This window comes from Salmo salar, chromosome 15 (genome assembly GCF_965601325.2).
Source record: "Salmo salar chromosome 15, fSalSal1, whole genome shotgun sequence".
Classification (NCBI taxonomy): Eukaryota; Metazoa; Chordata; class Actinopteri; order Salmoniformes; family Salmonidae; genus Salmo; species Salmo salar.
In genome coordinates this window covers 34,992,979-35,009,502 of record NC_138305.1, presented here as the reverse complement: position 1 = coordinate 35,009,502, position 16,524 = coordinate 34,992,979, and the positions used below count along the sequence as shown (strand labels likewise).

Genomic DNA, 16,524 nt, shown 5'->3' with positions numbered 1-16,524 from the left:
TTAGTATGTGTTTAGTGTTGTTTAGTGTTGTTAAGAATGTGTTTAGTGTTGCTTAGTATGTGTTTAGTATGTGTTTAGAATGTGTTTAGTGTTGTTTAGTATGTGTTTAGTATGTGTTTAGTATGTGTAGTATTGTTTAGAATGTGTTTAGTATTGTTTAGAATGTGTTTAGTATGTGTTTAGTGTTGTTTAGTATGTGTTTAGTATGTGTTTAGAATATGTTTAGAATGTGTTGTTTACTATGTGTTTAGTATGTGATTAGTATTGTTTAGTATGTGTTTGGTATGAATGTGTTTAGTATGTTTAGTATTGTTTAGTATGTGTTTGGTATGAATGTGTTTAGTATGTTTAGTATGTTTAGTATGTGTTTAGTACGTGTTTAGTGTTGTTTACTACATGTTTAGAATGTGTTTACTGTTGTTTTGTATGTGTTTAGAATGAGTTTAGTATGTGTTTAGTATGTGTGTAGTATGTGTTTAGTGTTGTTAGTATGTGTTTAGTGTTGTTTTGTATTTTTAGTATGTGTTTGGTATTGTTTAGTATGTGTTTAGTGTTGTTTAGTATTGTTTAGTGTTGTTTAATATTGTTTAGTATGTGTTTAGTGTTGTTTAGTATTGTTTAGTATGTGTTTAGTGTTGTTTAGTATTGTTTAGTATGTGTTTAGTGTTGTTTAGTATTGTTTAGTATGTGTTTAGTGTTGTTTAGTATTGTTTAGTATGTGTTTAGTGTTGTTTAGTATGAGTTTAGTATGTGTTTAGTATGTGTGTAGTATGTGTTTAGTGTTGTTAGTATGTGTTTTGTGTTGTTTAATATTGTTTAGTATTGTTTAGTATGTGTTTAGTGTTGTTTAGTATGTGTTTAATATGAGTTTAGTATGTGTTTAGTATGTGTGTAGTATGTGTTTAGTGTTGTTAGTGTGTGTTTAGTGTTGTTTAGTATGTGTTTGGTATTGTTTAGTATGTGTTTAGTGTTGTTTAGTATTGTTTAGATTGTTTAGTATTGTTTAGTATGTGTTTAGTGTTGTTTGATATTGTTTACAATGTGTTTAGTGTTGTTTAGTATGTGTTTAGTGTTGTTTAGTATGTGTTTAGAATGTGTTTAGTGTTGTTTAGTACATGTTTCGTGTTGTTTAGTATGTGTTTAGTGTTGTTTAGTATGTGTTTAGTATGTGTTTAGTATGTGTTTAGTATTGTTTAGTATTGTTTAGTATGTGTTTAGTATTGTTTAGTATGTGTTTAGTGTTGTTTAGTGTGTGTTTCATGTTGTTTAGTATGTGTTTAGTATTGTTTAGTATGTGTTTGGTGTTGTTTAGTGTGTGTTTACTATTGTTTAGTATGTGTTTAGTATTGTTTAGTATGTGTTTAGTGTTGTTTAGTGTGTGTTTACTATTGTTTAGTATGTGTTTAGTATTGTTTAGTATGTGTTTAGTGTTGTTTAGTGTGTGTTTACTATTGTTTAGTATGTGTTTACTATTGTTTAGTATGTGTTTAGTATTGTTTAGTATGTGTTTAGTATTGTTTAGTGTGTGTTTACTATTGTTTAGTATGTGTTTAGTATTGTTTAGTATGTGTTTGGTGTTGTTTAGTATGTGTTTCATGTTGTTTAGTATATGTTTAGTATTGTTTAGTGTGTGTTTACTATTGTTTAGTATGTGTTTAGTGTTGTTTAGTGTGTGTTTACTATTGTTTAGTATTGTTTAGTATGTGTTTAGTGTTGTTTAGTGTGTGTTTACTATTGTTTAGTATGTGTTTAGTATTGTTTAGTATGTGTTTGGTGTTGTTTAGTATGTGTTTCATGTTGTTTAGTATGTGTTTAGTATTGTTTAGTGTGTGTTTACTATTGTTTAGTATATGTTTAGTATTGTTTAGTGTGTGTTTACTATTGTTTAGTATGTGTTTAGTGTTGTTTAGTATGTGTTTACTATTGTTTAGTGTGTGTTTACTATTGTTTAGTATGTGTTTAGTGTTGTTTAGTGTGTGTTTACTATTGTTTAGTATGTGTTTAGTATTGTTTAGTATGTGTTTGGTGTTGTTTAGTATGTGTTTCATGTTGTTTAGTATGTGTTTAGTATTGTTTAGTGTGTGTTTACTATTGTTTAGTATGTGTTTAGTATTGTTTAGTATGTGTTTGGTGTTGTTTAGTATGTGTTTCATGTTGTTTAGTATGTGTTTAGTATTGTTTAGTGTGTGTTTACTATTGTTTAGTGTGTGTTTAGTATTGTTTAGTATGTGTTTAGTATTGTTTAGTAGGTATCATTCTGTCGCAGCTATTTGTTCCTTAAGACCAAACACTGCCTCCATCTCTGCCCACCCAGGTTTTCTAATCCGGCTGGTTCAACAGATTGGCAGAATACAAAATGTGGTGAGGGGCTCCGTAATGGAGATAAAATGCTCTGCTTTGATCCATGTTCACTTTGTCCCCCCCTCCCCCTCTCGCACATGTGCTTGTCAGAGTCTATGACAGTCAATGGCCAAGTTGTACCTCTGGCTGCTTGAACTCAGGCCAAGCCAGGGAGGGTTGTAATGGTATGCTGTCCAGAGGCTCCCGCAGCTCACCTGGGGATATGAAGTCCCTCAGTTCCAGCTCTCTGCTCTCTGCTCACTCCTGCTGTTCTGCTGTGAATGCTGTGAAGGTTTTGGTTGGAGGATATTCTGCAAATGGATGGAAGAATAAAAGGGAGAGATATTCTGTGAGCGGGATTTTAGTGAAAAACAGAAAGTAAACAGGGAACGTTATACAGTCACAAAGTTAAGGGACCATGTGAGCAATTGGGCACATTATTAGATGCAGTGGTTACATAACAAAATCCAAACTAAGGATGCCCTCTTGTGGCTGTAAAACAGTATTTCAGCTCCCTACTCTCAACTTCCACCCTCAATATTTCACTCATAGATTGAAACCAAGAGGCAGTAAACACACCACTCTTTTGTACCAGCATTGTCTTCAACATCTCTAGTTAGATAACAACATGGGATATAGCCTCTGATGGTGAGTTCTGTCGTTCTGTGTGCACCGGAGTGAACATCGTAGTGCTGCTGTGTTCCTGTGTGGTGTGTAGTTCAGGTCCGGACAGATGGCCGAGGTAGTTGGTGGAAAGGCACATGAATTGATTAGGTTTGGTGTTGAACTGTTGCCGTGGGAGGCAGCTGCCCACCTGCCCCTGCGGGTCCCTGTGCCAGACCATGCGTGGTCCAGGGACACAGAACTAGATGCCCGGATTAGAACACACACAGCAGATGTTGAAGTCCCGCCAACCCCTGTCTTGGGCTGGGGGAGCCTGTTCGTATCAAGAGGTCCGGAGTGTGTTAGGTCTGCTCTTCAAATGATTGACTGTAGTGGGGCAGAGGATGGCGGTATGTCTGTGTACTGAGTTTTCAATGTGGTTATTTCTCAGGGATAAACAGTATTAGAGTGGTGACATTGTGATAAAGCATGTATTAAAACATCTATGTTACCATAACGTTTGAATAATATAGTCTAATTGTACGTTATTTGTAGTCCCACTGTATATTGCACTACTCCACTCTATTGATGATAGTAGGGAGTACTGCATTGAAACATCTGATCTTCCTTTCCCTTTGCAGTTCTTTGTTTTCATTTCAACAACTTTCTACTTGTGATGTGCAAGACGCCTTGCACAAGATTGGTGTGTATAACAAATTGATTGATGATGTGCTTAATCCTTTCTTGCTGCAGCTTTCTGTTCCTTTTTTACTTTACAATTATTTCTGGTACCATCCCCAGAGTCTGAAAGGAGGCCCATATACTCTCCCTGCTATTCTGTTTATTATCTATCCTGATTGCCTAGTCACTTTCACCCCTACCTACATATTATACCTGGTACCCTTGCACATTGACTCGTTACCGGTACTCCTTGTATATAGCCTCGTTAATGTTATTATATTGTATTACTATTTACCTTTTTTATTTAGCAATTTAATTTCTTTTTTTAAACTCTGCATTGTTGGGAAATGGCTCGTAAGTAAGCATTTCACGGTAAAGTCTACACCTGTTGCATTCGGCACGTGACAGGTAAAATTTTATTTCATTCACTCAAAGCACATAACCAAGAATACCTGCTAACAGAACAAGCTAAATGTGCTTTTTTATTTAAAGTATGTGGTGTTACAAACAAATGTACAGTATGTAAACATCTGAACAGGAACTTAAATGGATATTTCTGGGTTTTGGCAATGCTAACTAGCATTAGCGCAATGACTGGAAGTCTATGGTATCAGCTAGCATGCATGGCGTTAAGGCTAGATAGCAACATCCTTCAAACTGCACGCAGAGACATAAAAATGCTATTCCCGAGTTTATCTGACTCTGGGGAAGTAGATGAAGGGCCTCATTGCCAAAATCCCGAAGTATCCCTTTAACATAACAGAACTCATGTGCAGAAATGCTACAGTAACAAAGCTGTTCTTCATACAGTTTAAATAGAATTAGTTGAGTGCAATGCAATATTCTTTAAACATAAAACCCCCTAAATACAACAAAATGAAGAAGTTAAAATGTAAGTGAACACACACTACAAGTGGTCCTGACCTAGACATCTTAAAGGATAATTTTGGCTACATTTGACTCCAAAAACTTGACCACCAATTATAAATAAGCCTATTAGCCTGTTCCCCCCTAACACACACAAACCTAATTTCTCAGATAAGTCTCCTAAGCTGTATTGGCCCAATTGCTGCTATAAAACTGGACCAGGATGTGTTGAGCCCATATTTGGAGTCTGACTCAATTGGTCAGGTTTTGTGACAGAATACCGTGAAATGATCAATTAAGCAGTACATTTAAAAATTCTAAATCATATCATGGAAATATATCCATATTAATCTCGTCCACTTGCGGCTCTCGCTCTGTCGTAGCACCTGAACCTGGGGACAAGGTTATATCCATGTACAAAAAACAATGTGATAGAATACTTTTACACTTTTAAAACCCAGAATGTACACCATTGTCATTGTCACAGAATTCTTTAAAGTAAAGCTACTATTCTGATATTTTTCTATCTACAAAAATACAACACGCAAGCAATGAAGTCTTTCTAAACATAATTGGTGTGGAGAGCAACAGGAGAATGCTAGTAGTACATGTGACAAATTGTAGGATAAATAACAGTAGTGTTCAGAATTGTACAATATCATATAAGAGCATTTTGGTAAAAAGGGAGTGTCACACTCATATCAAAGTATATTTGAAAGGCATTTTGTGGCACCTTGGCTACCTCAACTCATCTGCATTGTCTAATATAAGATGGTTAGTTTAACTCATTAAAGGGTAAAGGGGTTTCACTGCTAGTGTAATGGCTGTTGTAGAGAGGGGACCAAAGCGCAGCGTGGTAAGTGCTCATGGTTTTATTCCACTATGAAACACTTGAACAAAATAACAAAACAAAAACAAGCCAACCGTTCTGTCCGCTACAGAAAACTAAACAGAAAACAACTACCCACAAACACAGGTGGGAAAAGGCTGCCTAAGTATGATTCCTAATCAGAGACAACGATAGACAGCTGCCTCTGATTAGGAACCATACTCGGCCCAAAACAAAGAAATACAAAACATAGAATGCCCACCCCACACCCTGACCTAACAGAAAAGAGAAATAAACCGTCTCTCTCAGGTCAGGGCGTGACAGCTAGTAAATATAACAGATGGAGGTTGAGCTGCTACAGAATGGGTTATTTGGTTGGACATTAGCACTTGTGACCAGGGTTGGGGTCAATTCCTTTTCATTGTCAATTCAAGAAGTAAATTGAAATTCCAATTCCAAATATTTCTCATAAAGAAGCAATGAGGAAAATTGAAATTGGAATTTCAGTTATCTTCCTGAATTGATTTAACTGAAATGGAATCGACTCCAACCCTGCTTGCTACGTCTGGGTGGGTTGTACTGTTTATTCCACTGTGTTGATAGAAATACTGAAAGATCAATGTTATACCATTCACTCTTGATTTTAGCAAATTATTCTATGGTAAATAGTTGCAAAGGAAGTTTGCACATTTACACAGATTTTTCTTCAGGAGAATGGGCAGTAAATTCAAGATGGTGGTAAAGTTGACTCCTTATAATCTGAGTAGATTATACAACATCCTCAAGTATATAGTAGACATGCATCCTGTAGGTTATGTTGAACAATAGTCTCATCTTTTATCTGACAAATCTTTCCCAGCAAGTCTATAATAGAAAACAAAACGTTCCAAATATATTTGAGGGACGTTGTGAATCCTCAGAGATTTACATGATACAAACTGATAATCTGAAATGGTTTTCTCTGATGAGATCCTCAGAGATTTACATGATACAAACAGATAATCTGAAATGGTTTTCTCTGATGAGATCCTCAGAGATTTACATGATACAAACAGATAATCTGAAATGGTTTTCTCTGATGAGATCCTCAGAGATTTACATGATACAAACAGATAATCTGAAATGGTTTTCTCTGATGAGATCCTCAGAGATTTACATGATACAAACAGATAATCTGAAAAGGTTTTCTCTGATGAGATCCTTGATATTGTTTATGTTCTTATACAAAGCTCAAGAGCTGAAGAGGGAGAACCGGTTGGTAAGTAAATAATCCAAATTACATCCTATTCCCTAAATAGTGCACTACTTTTAACCAGAGCCTTATGGGTCCTGGTCAGAAATAGTGCACTGTATAGGGAATATGTTGTCACTTGGGACACAGAATCTACCCTTATAGGAGACTTCCACATTCTGTGGCTGATAGCCAAGGCTACTCCCTCCAAATATACCTACATTTTATTTGCAGTCCCCCAAACAAGCACCAAGACAGTTGTACAAATAACCTTAACCTTGAACCTGACACACATAGACAGAACTATAACCACCAATCCCAGATTGACCTCTGAAGCAACAACCAACCCAGCCCAACATTGGTTCTGTTCTCTGTTCTCCTCGCCTCTGCAGGCCCAGGCCTTCTTAACACATCACATCAAAACCACACTGTTCAGAGTGTCCCCTCAACCCAATTTGCTGGCTCCGCCCAAAGTCAATGTTCCTCATCCACTTGCACTGCGCTGCCCCAGCGACAAACCCATCCATCCCTAAGAGTCCTCTGGGCCGGTGGGCGGGATTAAAACACTGTAAGGAGTGGCTGACTAACCAAACACCAAACACCCTGTCCATCAACAGGCCTGGTGCCCCTGTCTGTCAGGTGAGCTGACATGACCCTGTGTCCAGGGCGGGGTTGGTTAGGTAGGCAGAGGATCGTCATCTCCTTTACTGCATTTACACTTGCAGCACAGAACAAAGGGTGTGGCTAGGAGGAGGAAGGGAGAGGCCACCAGTAGGAGCAGACCGAAGCCAGCGAATATCCCCACCACCTGGAGAGAGAAAGAAAGCGAGAGTGAGAGAGAGAGAGAGAGAGAAGCACTAGCAAGAGAGAGAGAGAGAGAGAGGCACTAGTGAGAGAGAGAGACAGAGTGAGAGAGAGAGCAAGAGAGAGTGAGAGAGCAATAGAGAGCCACTAGCGAGAAAGAGAGAGAGCGAGAGAGAAAGAGCAAGAGCGAGAGAGAGCAAGTGGAAGTGAATGATTTTACCACATACACACATTAACAATCAACCAATTGTATCTAAGCCCTTTTTACGTCACCAGTTGTAACATGGGATTCATGAGGTGCTTGTTTTAACCCAGACATCACATAGACACCGGAGGGAAGTGATGTACAGTAGTACAATGATGCATCAACACAACATTATTCAATCTTTCACTTGCCCATGCAGTGGTACACTGAAAATCCACAAGGTGGCAGTAGTTCCTCAAACATAAATCTACATTGTGACAGACAGGATAGGCAAACATACACTGTTTCTGATAGTGGAGGCTTCTTAGGGGAGGAAGGCTCATAATAATGGCTGGAACGGAGTGAATAGAATGACATCAAACACATGGAAACCATGTGTTTAATGTATTTGATATCATTCCACCAATTCCGCTCCAGCCAATACCACGAGCCCCCCAACTAAGGTGCCACCAACCTCTTGTGGTTTCTGACACTGAATATGCAGATATATACATTACTTAGTGTCCATGATGATAAACAGTCATCAGGCAACATGCTGTTATAAAAATCATTGTGTTGGTAGTGTTAAGTGTTGAGTCTAATGGGATAAGAGCTTTCAACTTTTAAATATTGATGAAGCAGTTAGGCGTTAAACCTACATAAGACCTACAGAGGAACTAGTGTGGCCAGACACATTCAAACACTTATCAAATCATATTTTTACAATTGTTGTCCATATGTTGTCTTAGACCTCCTCCTAGACCTCCTTCCACGGTGGCAGCATGAAAACAAGGACCTTGTTTGGAAGTTTACATACACCTTAGCCAAATACATTTAAACTCAGTTTTTCACAATTCCTGACATTTAATCCTAGTAAAAATTGTCTTAGGTCAGTTAGGATCACCACTTTATTTTAAGAACGTGAAATGTCAGAATAATAGCAGAAATAATATTTATTTCAGCTTGTATTTCTTTCATCACATTCCCAGTGGGTCAGAAGTTTACATACACTCAATTAGTATTTGGTAGCATTGCCTTTAAATTGTTTAACTTGGGTCTAACGTTTCGATTAGCCCTCCACAAGCTTCCCACAATAAGTTGGGTGAATTTTTGGCCCATTCCTCCTGATAGAGCTGGTGTAACTGATAGTCTGTCTTTTTTTATGGAGGTTTTGGAGCAGTGGCTTCTTCCTTGGTGAGCGGCATTTCAGGTTATGTCGAATAAAGGACTCGTTTTACTGTGGGTACTGTGATTCCTCCAGCATCTTCACAAGGTCCTTTGCTGTTGTTCTGGGATTGATTTGCACTTTTCGCACTAAAGTACGTTCATCTGTAGGAGACAGAGCACGTCTCCTTCCTGAGCGGTATGACGGCTACGTGGTCCCATGGTGTTTATACTTGCGTACTATTGTTTGTACAGATGAACGTGGTACATTCAGGCGTTCGGAAATTGCTCCCAATTTTTTTCTGAGGTCTTGGCTGATTTCTTTTGATTTTCCCATGATGTCAAGCAAAGAGGTACTGAGTTTGAAGGTAGGCCTTGAAATACATCCACAGGTACACCTCCAATTGACTCAAATTATGTCAATTAGCCTATCAGAAGCTTCTAAAGCCATGACATAATTTTCTGGAATTTTCCAAGCTGTTTAAAAGTCAACTTAGTGTATGTCAACTTCTGACCCACTGGAATTGTGATAGTGATATTAAGTGAAATAATCGGTCTGTAAACAATTGTTGGAAGAATGTATGTAAACTTCCGACTTCAACTGTAGATACTGCTGCCACAGCTAACCTGTGTGATTGACTGGGTTCAAACCCGGAACTCCAGCATGCCAGACAATTGTTATCCCGCTGAGCTAAAGCCAACTAATGCCTAGTTTTTACAATACAGTACCTGTGTCCGGTGCCAGATCACTGAAGCTCTGGAGTGGCCCAGTTTGTTTCTGCACGGCCCTTTATCGTAGTGGATCAGGAGGAAGTCGTCCTGGAGAGAGAGAAAGAATCACTATCAGGGTTAAAGCCTGGATTAAATGTTTTAAAAGTCAGGGTTAAATGTGGGGGAAGGTCCACTAGAAAAATGGGCAATGGCCGAGATCATATGTACGTTTTGATAAGACACACTAAGATTACATTTGTTTTGGTATTTTCTGTTCAAATTGTTATCTATTGAATTATACATTCAGAATTCACCGATAAATTGACCCACGTGGAATTCTAAAAGCAAAGAAACCATAAATGACATGGTAATTGCCTAAATACAATTATTTCCATGACAGAATGAGAAAATTCACCTGAAAGCTTTTGGACATCAGAGCAATGTTGATGGAATCCTATCTGAGTCAGAAACAGATACTCATGTGATATGTAAGATATAAAAAACCTTAACTATAATAAGTAACTATTGGAATCAAGACTTAAAAATAACTGATATTGGCACAAGATGAAGGGAGTATTGGAAAATAATGAACAAAATTACAATTAATAAAAATCTATGCTTAATCCAGTATAAACTGAAAGAGACAAAATTCACAAATTCTACAGCACAATGGCAGAGTCATGTCTTAAGTGTAAAACTAACAATGATTGAATAATGAATGCCTTCTGGGAGTGCTATAAAGACAAAAAAATTGAGTTAGAATGCTGGCTGTCAGAAGTTTTACAATGTACATTTATTTTTAATCTGTCTATCTGTATATTTCAAGGCACGGCATATGGAGGTGTGGTGCGATACCCAATGGGTTGGACAATATTGAAGAAGCTATTACTTAAATACTGTAAGTCAAATGATACCCCAACGTTAAGAGAATGTACAAATCTAATGCTTTATTATTTCAATATAACTGGCTACAGACGGAAACAACATAACAAATATTTTAAGTCATATGGGGCAAATTCTTACAAGCATTGAAAACAACAATATATGTGGATACATTGGGAGCATGTGTGTCCAAGCGTGATGTCATTCATTTTTATTGAAAATAATGTATAGAAATGTTAAGTTGTCTATTGTTTTTGCTATGTACGTTTTTGTTTATTGTAAAAACAGCAACAAAAAAGTTATTTTCCTCCAGAACAGCCTGAATTCTTTTGGGCATGGATTCTACAAGGTGTGGCGTTCCAACGTTGCCCAATTGGTATCAAGGGACCTAATGTGTGCCAGGAAAACATTCCCCACACCATTACACCACCGCCACCATTACACCACCACCACCAGCCTGTACTGTTGACACCAGGCAGGATGGGGCCATGGACTCATGCTGCTTACGCCAAATCTTGAATCTGCCTTCAGCATGACGCAACAGGAACTGGGATTCGTCGAGCCAGGCGATGTTTTTCCACTCCTCAATTGTCTAATGTTGGTTATCGCATGCCCACTGGAGCTGCTTCTTCTTGTGTTTAGCTGATAGGAGTGGAACCCGGTGTGGTCGTCTGCTGCAATAGCCCATCCGTGACAAGGACCGGCGAGTTATGCATTCCCAGATGCCATTCTGCACACCACTGTTGTAATGCACTGTTATTTGCCTGTTTGTCTTTCAACCTCTCATCAATAAGCTGTTTTTGCCCACAGGACTGCTGCTGACTGGATGTTTTTTGTTTGTCGGACTATTCTCTGTAAACCTTAGACAGTGTTGTGCGTGAAAATCCCAGGAGGCCATCCGTTTCTGAGATACTGGAAGCGGCGCACCGGGCACCGACAGTCATACCACGCTCAAAGTCGTTTTTGAGCGTGGTATGACTGTTTTGCACATTCTAACGTTCAATCGAACAGTAACTGGATGCCTGTCTGCCTGCTTTATATAGCAAACCAAGGTCACGTGACTCACTGTAGGAGCAAACTATTTTTGTGAATGGGTTGGTGTGTACCTAATAAACTGTGGCAGTGGCATCACGTGTTTTACAAGCTCTGGTCACTGTGTGCAGGTTCCACACAATTCAATAGAACACTACTAAGTATTAGAGTATTAGACTGTATCTCTATGGCAGGCCCAGGCAGTAGCAGCAGAAGGTTGTGTGTGTGTGTGTGTGTGTGTGTGTGTGTGTGTGTGTGTGTGTGTGTGTGTGTGTGTGTGTGTGTGTGTGTGTGTGTGTGTGTGTGTGTGTGTGTGTGTGTGTGTGTGTGTGTGTGTGTGTGTGTGTGTGTGTGTGTGTGTGTTCAGTGCTTATGGCTTCTACTCACGTCCAGAGACTCCAGGCAGTACCAGCAGAAGGCGTGCTTACAGTTCTTGCACATCATCTGAGCACAGCCCTCGTCCCTCTCGATGTACACCTTACACTTGGGACAGCACTTGATGGGCGCGTCGTCATCGTCGCTCTTGTAGAAGGAACTGGAAGACAATAATCATCAGGGGACAGGACATATATAGACCAGTACACACTGCACTGTCAAGGATAATAAGAGTGATACTAACAGCTAAACATCACTCTGTCATTGACTCTGTATTGGGCCGTGTTGTGTTCTTATTGTCTGTGATCTCATTGGACACATTGAAATAGAACCTTACCATCTTACAAAGTTTCAAAATGGTTCCTTCCTACTGAATCCTACCCTGGTCCCTACTGAACCCTACCCTGGTCCCTACTGAACCCTACCCTGGTCCCTACCAAACCCTACCCTGATCCAGGGTACAGTAGGCGAGTAGTAGTAGTAGTAGTAGTAGTAGTAGTAGTAGTAGTAGTAGTAGTAGTAGTAGTAGTAGTAGTAGTACATGTGTTGCAGTAGTAGTAGTAGGTGTCGTAGTAGTGGTAGTAAAAGTAGGTGTTTTGTAGTAGTAGTGGTAGGTGTGTTGTGGTAGTAATGGTAGTAGTAGTAGTAGTAAATGTGTTGTAGTAGTAGTAGTACTAGTAGTAGCAATAGTAGAAGTAGTAGCAGTAGTAGTGATAGTAGTAGTAAATGTGTTAGCAATAGTAGTAATAGTAGTAGTAAATGTGTTGAAGTAGTAGTGGTAGTAGTAGTAGTTGTAGTAGTAGTAGCAGCAGCAATAGTAGTAATAGTAGTAGTAAATGTGTTCTAGTGGTAGTAGTAGTAGTACCTGTGTTGTTGTAGTAGTAGTAGTAGTGGTAGTAGTAGTAGTAATAGTAGTAGTAGTAGTAGTAGTAGTAGTAGTAGTAGTAGTAGTAGATGTGTTGTAGTAGTAGTGGGTGTATTGTAGTAGTAGTGGTAGTAGTAGTAGTAGTAGTAGTAGTAGTAGTATGTGTGTAGTAGTACTAGGTGTGTTGTTGTAGTAGTAGTATTAGCTGTATTGTAGTAGCAGTGATAGTAGTAGTTAGTAGTAGTATGTGTGTAATAGTAGGTGTGTTGTTGTAGTAGTAGTGGTAGTAGTAGTAGGTGTGTAGTAGTAGTAGCAGTAGTAGTAGTAAATGTGTTGTAGTGGTAGTAGTAGTATTAGTAGTAGTAGTAATAGTAGATGTGTTGTAGTAGTAGTAGGTGTATTGTATTAGTAGTGGTAGTAGTAGCTGTATTGTTGTAGTAGTGATAGTAGTAATAGTAGTAGTATGTGTGTAGTAGTAGTAGTAGGTGTGTTGTTGTTGTAGTAGTAGCAGTAGTAGTAGTATTAGCTGTATTGTAGTAGCAGTGATAGTAGTAGTTTGTAGTAGTATGTGTGTAGTAGTAGGTGTGTTGTTGTAGTAGTAGTGGTAGTAGTAGTAGGTGTGTAGTAGTAGAAGCAGTAGTAGTAGTAGTAGTAGTAGTAGTAGTAGGTGTTTTGTAGTAGTAGTTTTAGTACATGTGTTGTAGTAGTAGTAGTAGTAGTAGTAGTAGTAGTAGTAGTAGTAGTAGTAGTAGTAGTAACAGTAGATGTGTTGTAGTAGTAGTTGGTATATTGTAGTAGTAGTGGTAGTAGTAGTAGTAGTAGATGTATTGTATTAGTAGTGGTAGTAGTAGTAGTAGTAGTAGTAGTAATAGTAGATGTGTTGTAGTAGTAGTAGGTGTATTGTAGTGGTAGTAGTAGTAGTTGGTGTATTGTATTAGTAGTGGTAGTAGTAGCTGTATTGTTGTAGTAGTGATAGTAGTAATAGTAGTAGTATGTGTGTAGTAGTAGTAGTAGGTGTGTTGTTGTTGTAGTAGTAGCAGTAGTAGTAGTATTAGCTGTATTGTAGTAGCAGTGATAGTAGTAGTTAGTAGTAGTATGTGTGTAGTAGTAAGTGTGTTGTTGTAGTAGTAGCGGTAGTAGTAGTAGGTGTGTAGTAGTAGAAGCAGTAGTAGTAGTAGTAGTAGTAGTAGTAGTAGTAGGTGTTTTGTAGTAGTAGTTTTAGTACATGTGTTGTTGTAGTAGTAGTAGTAGTAGTAGGTAGTAGTAGTAGATGTGTTGTAGTAGTAGTTGGTGTATTGTAGTAGTAGTGGTAGTAGTAGTAGTAGTAGATGTATTGTATTAGTAGTGGTAGTAGTAGCTGTTTTGTTGTAGTAGTGATAGTAGTAGTAGTATGTGTGTAGTAGTACTCGGTGTGTTGTTGTAGTAGTAGTATTAGCTGTATTGTAGTAGCAGTGATAGTAGTAGTTAGTAGTAGTATGTGTGTAGTAGTAGGTGTGTTGTTGTAGTGGTAGTAGTAGTAGGTGTGTAGTAGTAGAAGTAGTAGTAGTAGTAATAGTAGATGTGTTGTAGTAGTAGTAGGTGTATTGTAGAAGTAGTGGTAGTAGTAGTAGTAAATGTGTTGTAGTAGTGGTAGTAGTAGTAGTAGTAGTAAATGTGTTGTAGTAGTAGTAGTAGTAGTAATAGTGGATGTGTTGTAGTAGTAGTAGGTATATTGTAGTACTAGTGGTAGTAGTAGTAGGTGTATTGTATTAGTAGTGGTAGTAGTAGCTGTATTGTTGTAGTAGTGATAGTAGTAGTATATGTGTAGTAGTAGTAGGTGTGTTGTTGTAGTAGTAGTAGTGGTAGTAGTAGTAGTAGTAGTATGTGTGTAGTAGTAGGTGTGTTGTTGTAGTAGTATTAGTAGTAGTAGTTGTGTAGTAGTTGATGTGTAGTAATAGTAGTAGTGGTAGTAGTACTAGTAGTAGTTGTAGTAGTAGTAGCTGTGTTGTAGTGTTGTAGGTGTGTTTGTAATGGTAGTAGTAGTAATGGTGTAGCCTACCTGCTCTCCCCGGGTAGGAAGGTGATGATGGGCATGTTGTCCTGGCAGGCCTGTCCTTTATGCCAGCTGGCCTGACAGGCTGAGCAGAACTCCAACCTGCACACCGAGCACTGGACCAGCTGTGCCAGCGCCACTTCCCCCTCCTTCAGTTGGCACACTGCCTGGCATGACGAGGACGGGCACCAGGTTCGACAGGGGTCCAGCAGCACCTCTGTGGAATACACACAGGGACAGGGTCGTATTCAATAAAGGACATTGTAACACAACGTTTTGCAGTGGAAAACAAAAATTTGTATTGGATGAGTTCAGGTAGTCCTTCCCTGTTTCAGCCCATTTTCCACCGTTTTCCTCCCATCACACATGGACAGAGCTATCTGATACCACAGAAACAGACTTCATGGTACAGTCAATGTGGCCGCCGGTCTACCCATCACGGAACGTTGACTTAAAATGGGGAATCACGTACTAGTCATTGTATTTCTATGGCTGGGACCTCATACCTCCACAGGAAACATGTTGGAACAGCACAGTCAATAGAGAAACATGTAGAACAAGGCTACCAGCACAGCTTCTGAAGCCATTTCCACTTCTCCATCTTTGGCATCTCAATAAAAGCTATTCTGATATACAGTATGATTCTGTGTCCTGGCTTGATCTCCCTCTCATCACGATTATGCTAATCTTCTTGAACTCTTCTGTGGTCAGGAGTAAAAAATAAAAGCCGCATCCAGTACAGAACATTTAACAACAACTGCTGTGTGTGTGATTGTGTGTGTGTGTGTTCTGTGTGTGTGTGTGTGTGTGTGTGTGTGTGTATTCACTAAAATGTCAAAGTTCTCATCTACCATTATCCATGAGCCAGATGTCTTGGGATTGTTTTTCTGAAGCGGTTTCCAATTAAATCCTACACAAATTCAATGAAACTGAATTTTATTAGTTAAGATGGAGAGAAAAAGCTCCCAGCCTTCGGCTCTGTCTCTTCTTCTAACGGAGAGCCTTATGTCATCTGAACAGAGGCTAAGACAGGTCTAAAAGTAGAGGAGAAAGAAGACACATTACTGAATAAACAGTCCAGTGTCTCCCTTTTCTCTTCTCCTACAGCCTGTATGGTCAGTGTCAGGGTTAAGGTTTTAGGGTTACTGGGTCAGTGATCAGGGCTGTGACCTGTCCTGTGTCCACTCTCAGTCTCCTCTCTGCGAGTCTTATATAATGTTTTGATAGGTTAAGATAGGTCTACAGTGGAGGAGAGCGGGAGGGAGTCACATTGATAACTCGCTCTCTCTACTACCACAGCTTGTGAATGGTCATGAGTCACCTGTCAGGGGTTAGAGGTCAAGGAAGTTGCCTGTACGCACCTCTCTCAAACTGCAGCCTCCTGTACCTCTGCATGCTCCCTGCTGCCACCATGCATTCAATCTGCAAGAGAGAGACATACGTAGAGACATACACAGATATGGGTTACGTCTCTCATCACCCTGCTTGTTGCACTCTTGACCTGTTGAAGACGCATCCAGGTTGAATGGGAATAGAGACAAATAGCTACAGTACTTGGAGATCTCAGTGACAGTGTCTCAAATAGCACCCTATTCCCTACTTATAGGTCCTGATCAACAGTAGTGCACTACATAGGGAATAGGGTGCCATTTGGGATGGGCTCAGTGAGTTCAATGGGAAGCCTGGTAGGACTACTTTACTATACCTCATTCTCTAGCAGGTGACCTTGTTTTGGGCAGGCAGAGTCTGGGCAGCTAATAGTGGTTTCGAGGCCCTCTTTGATCAGAAGTTCCACATACTGCTTCAGGCACTGCAAGGGAGAAGCAGAGGAATTAAACTTGATTACAAAAATACAATGGGTAGTGTGTGTCCCCCAAATTGCACCTCATCCCCAATATAGTGCACTACTTTTGAGCAGAGCAGG

General features: G+C 39.2%; 1 protein-coding gene across 2 annotated transcripts in view; it reads right to left on the bottom strand.

Annotated features, from left to right (window-relative positions):
• Positions 1–4,080: 4,080 nt before the first annotated feature.
• Positions 4,081–16,524, bottom strand: part of LOC106571257 (putative E3 ubiquitin-protein ligase RNF144A-A) — a 52,251-nt gene continuing 39,807 nt past the window's right edge. For both annotated transcript variants that reach the window (XM_014144079.3, XM_045695613.2), the window contains 6 exons: positions 16,306–16,410; positions 15,962–16,022; positions 14,607–14,817; positions 11,716–11,863; positions 9,433–9,522; positions 4,081–7,359 (listed from right to left, as the gene is read on the bottom strand). In XM_014144079.3, the coding sequence (XP_013999554.1) occupies positions 7,228–7,359; positions 9,433–9,522; positions 11,716–11,863; positions 14,607–14,817; positions 15,962–16,022; positions 16,306–16,410 (747 nt within the window). In that variant the 3' untranslated portion in view covers positions 4,081–7,227. The remainder of the gene's footprint in view (positions 7,360–9,432; positions 9,523–11,715; positions 11,864–14,606; positions 14,818–15,961; positions 16,023–16,305; positions 16,411–16,524) is intronic.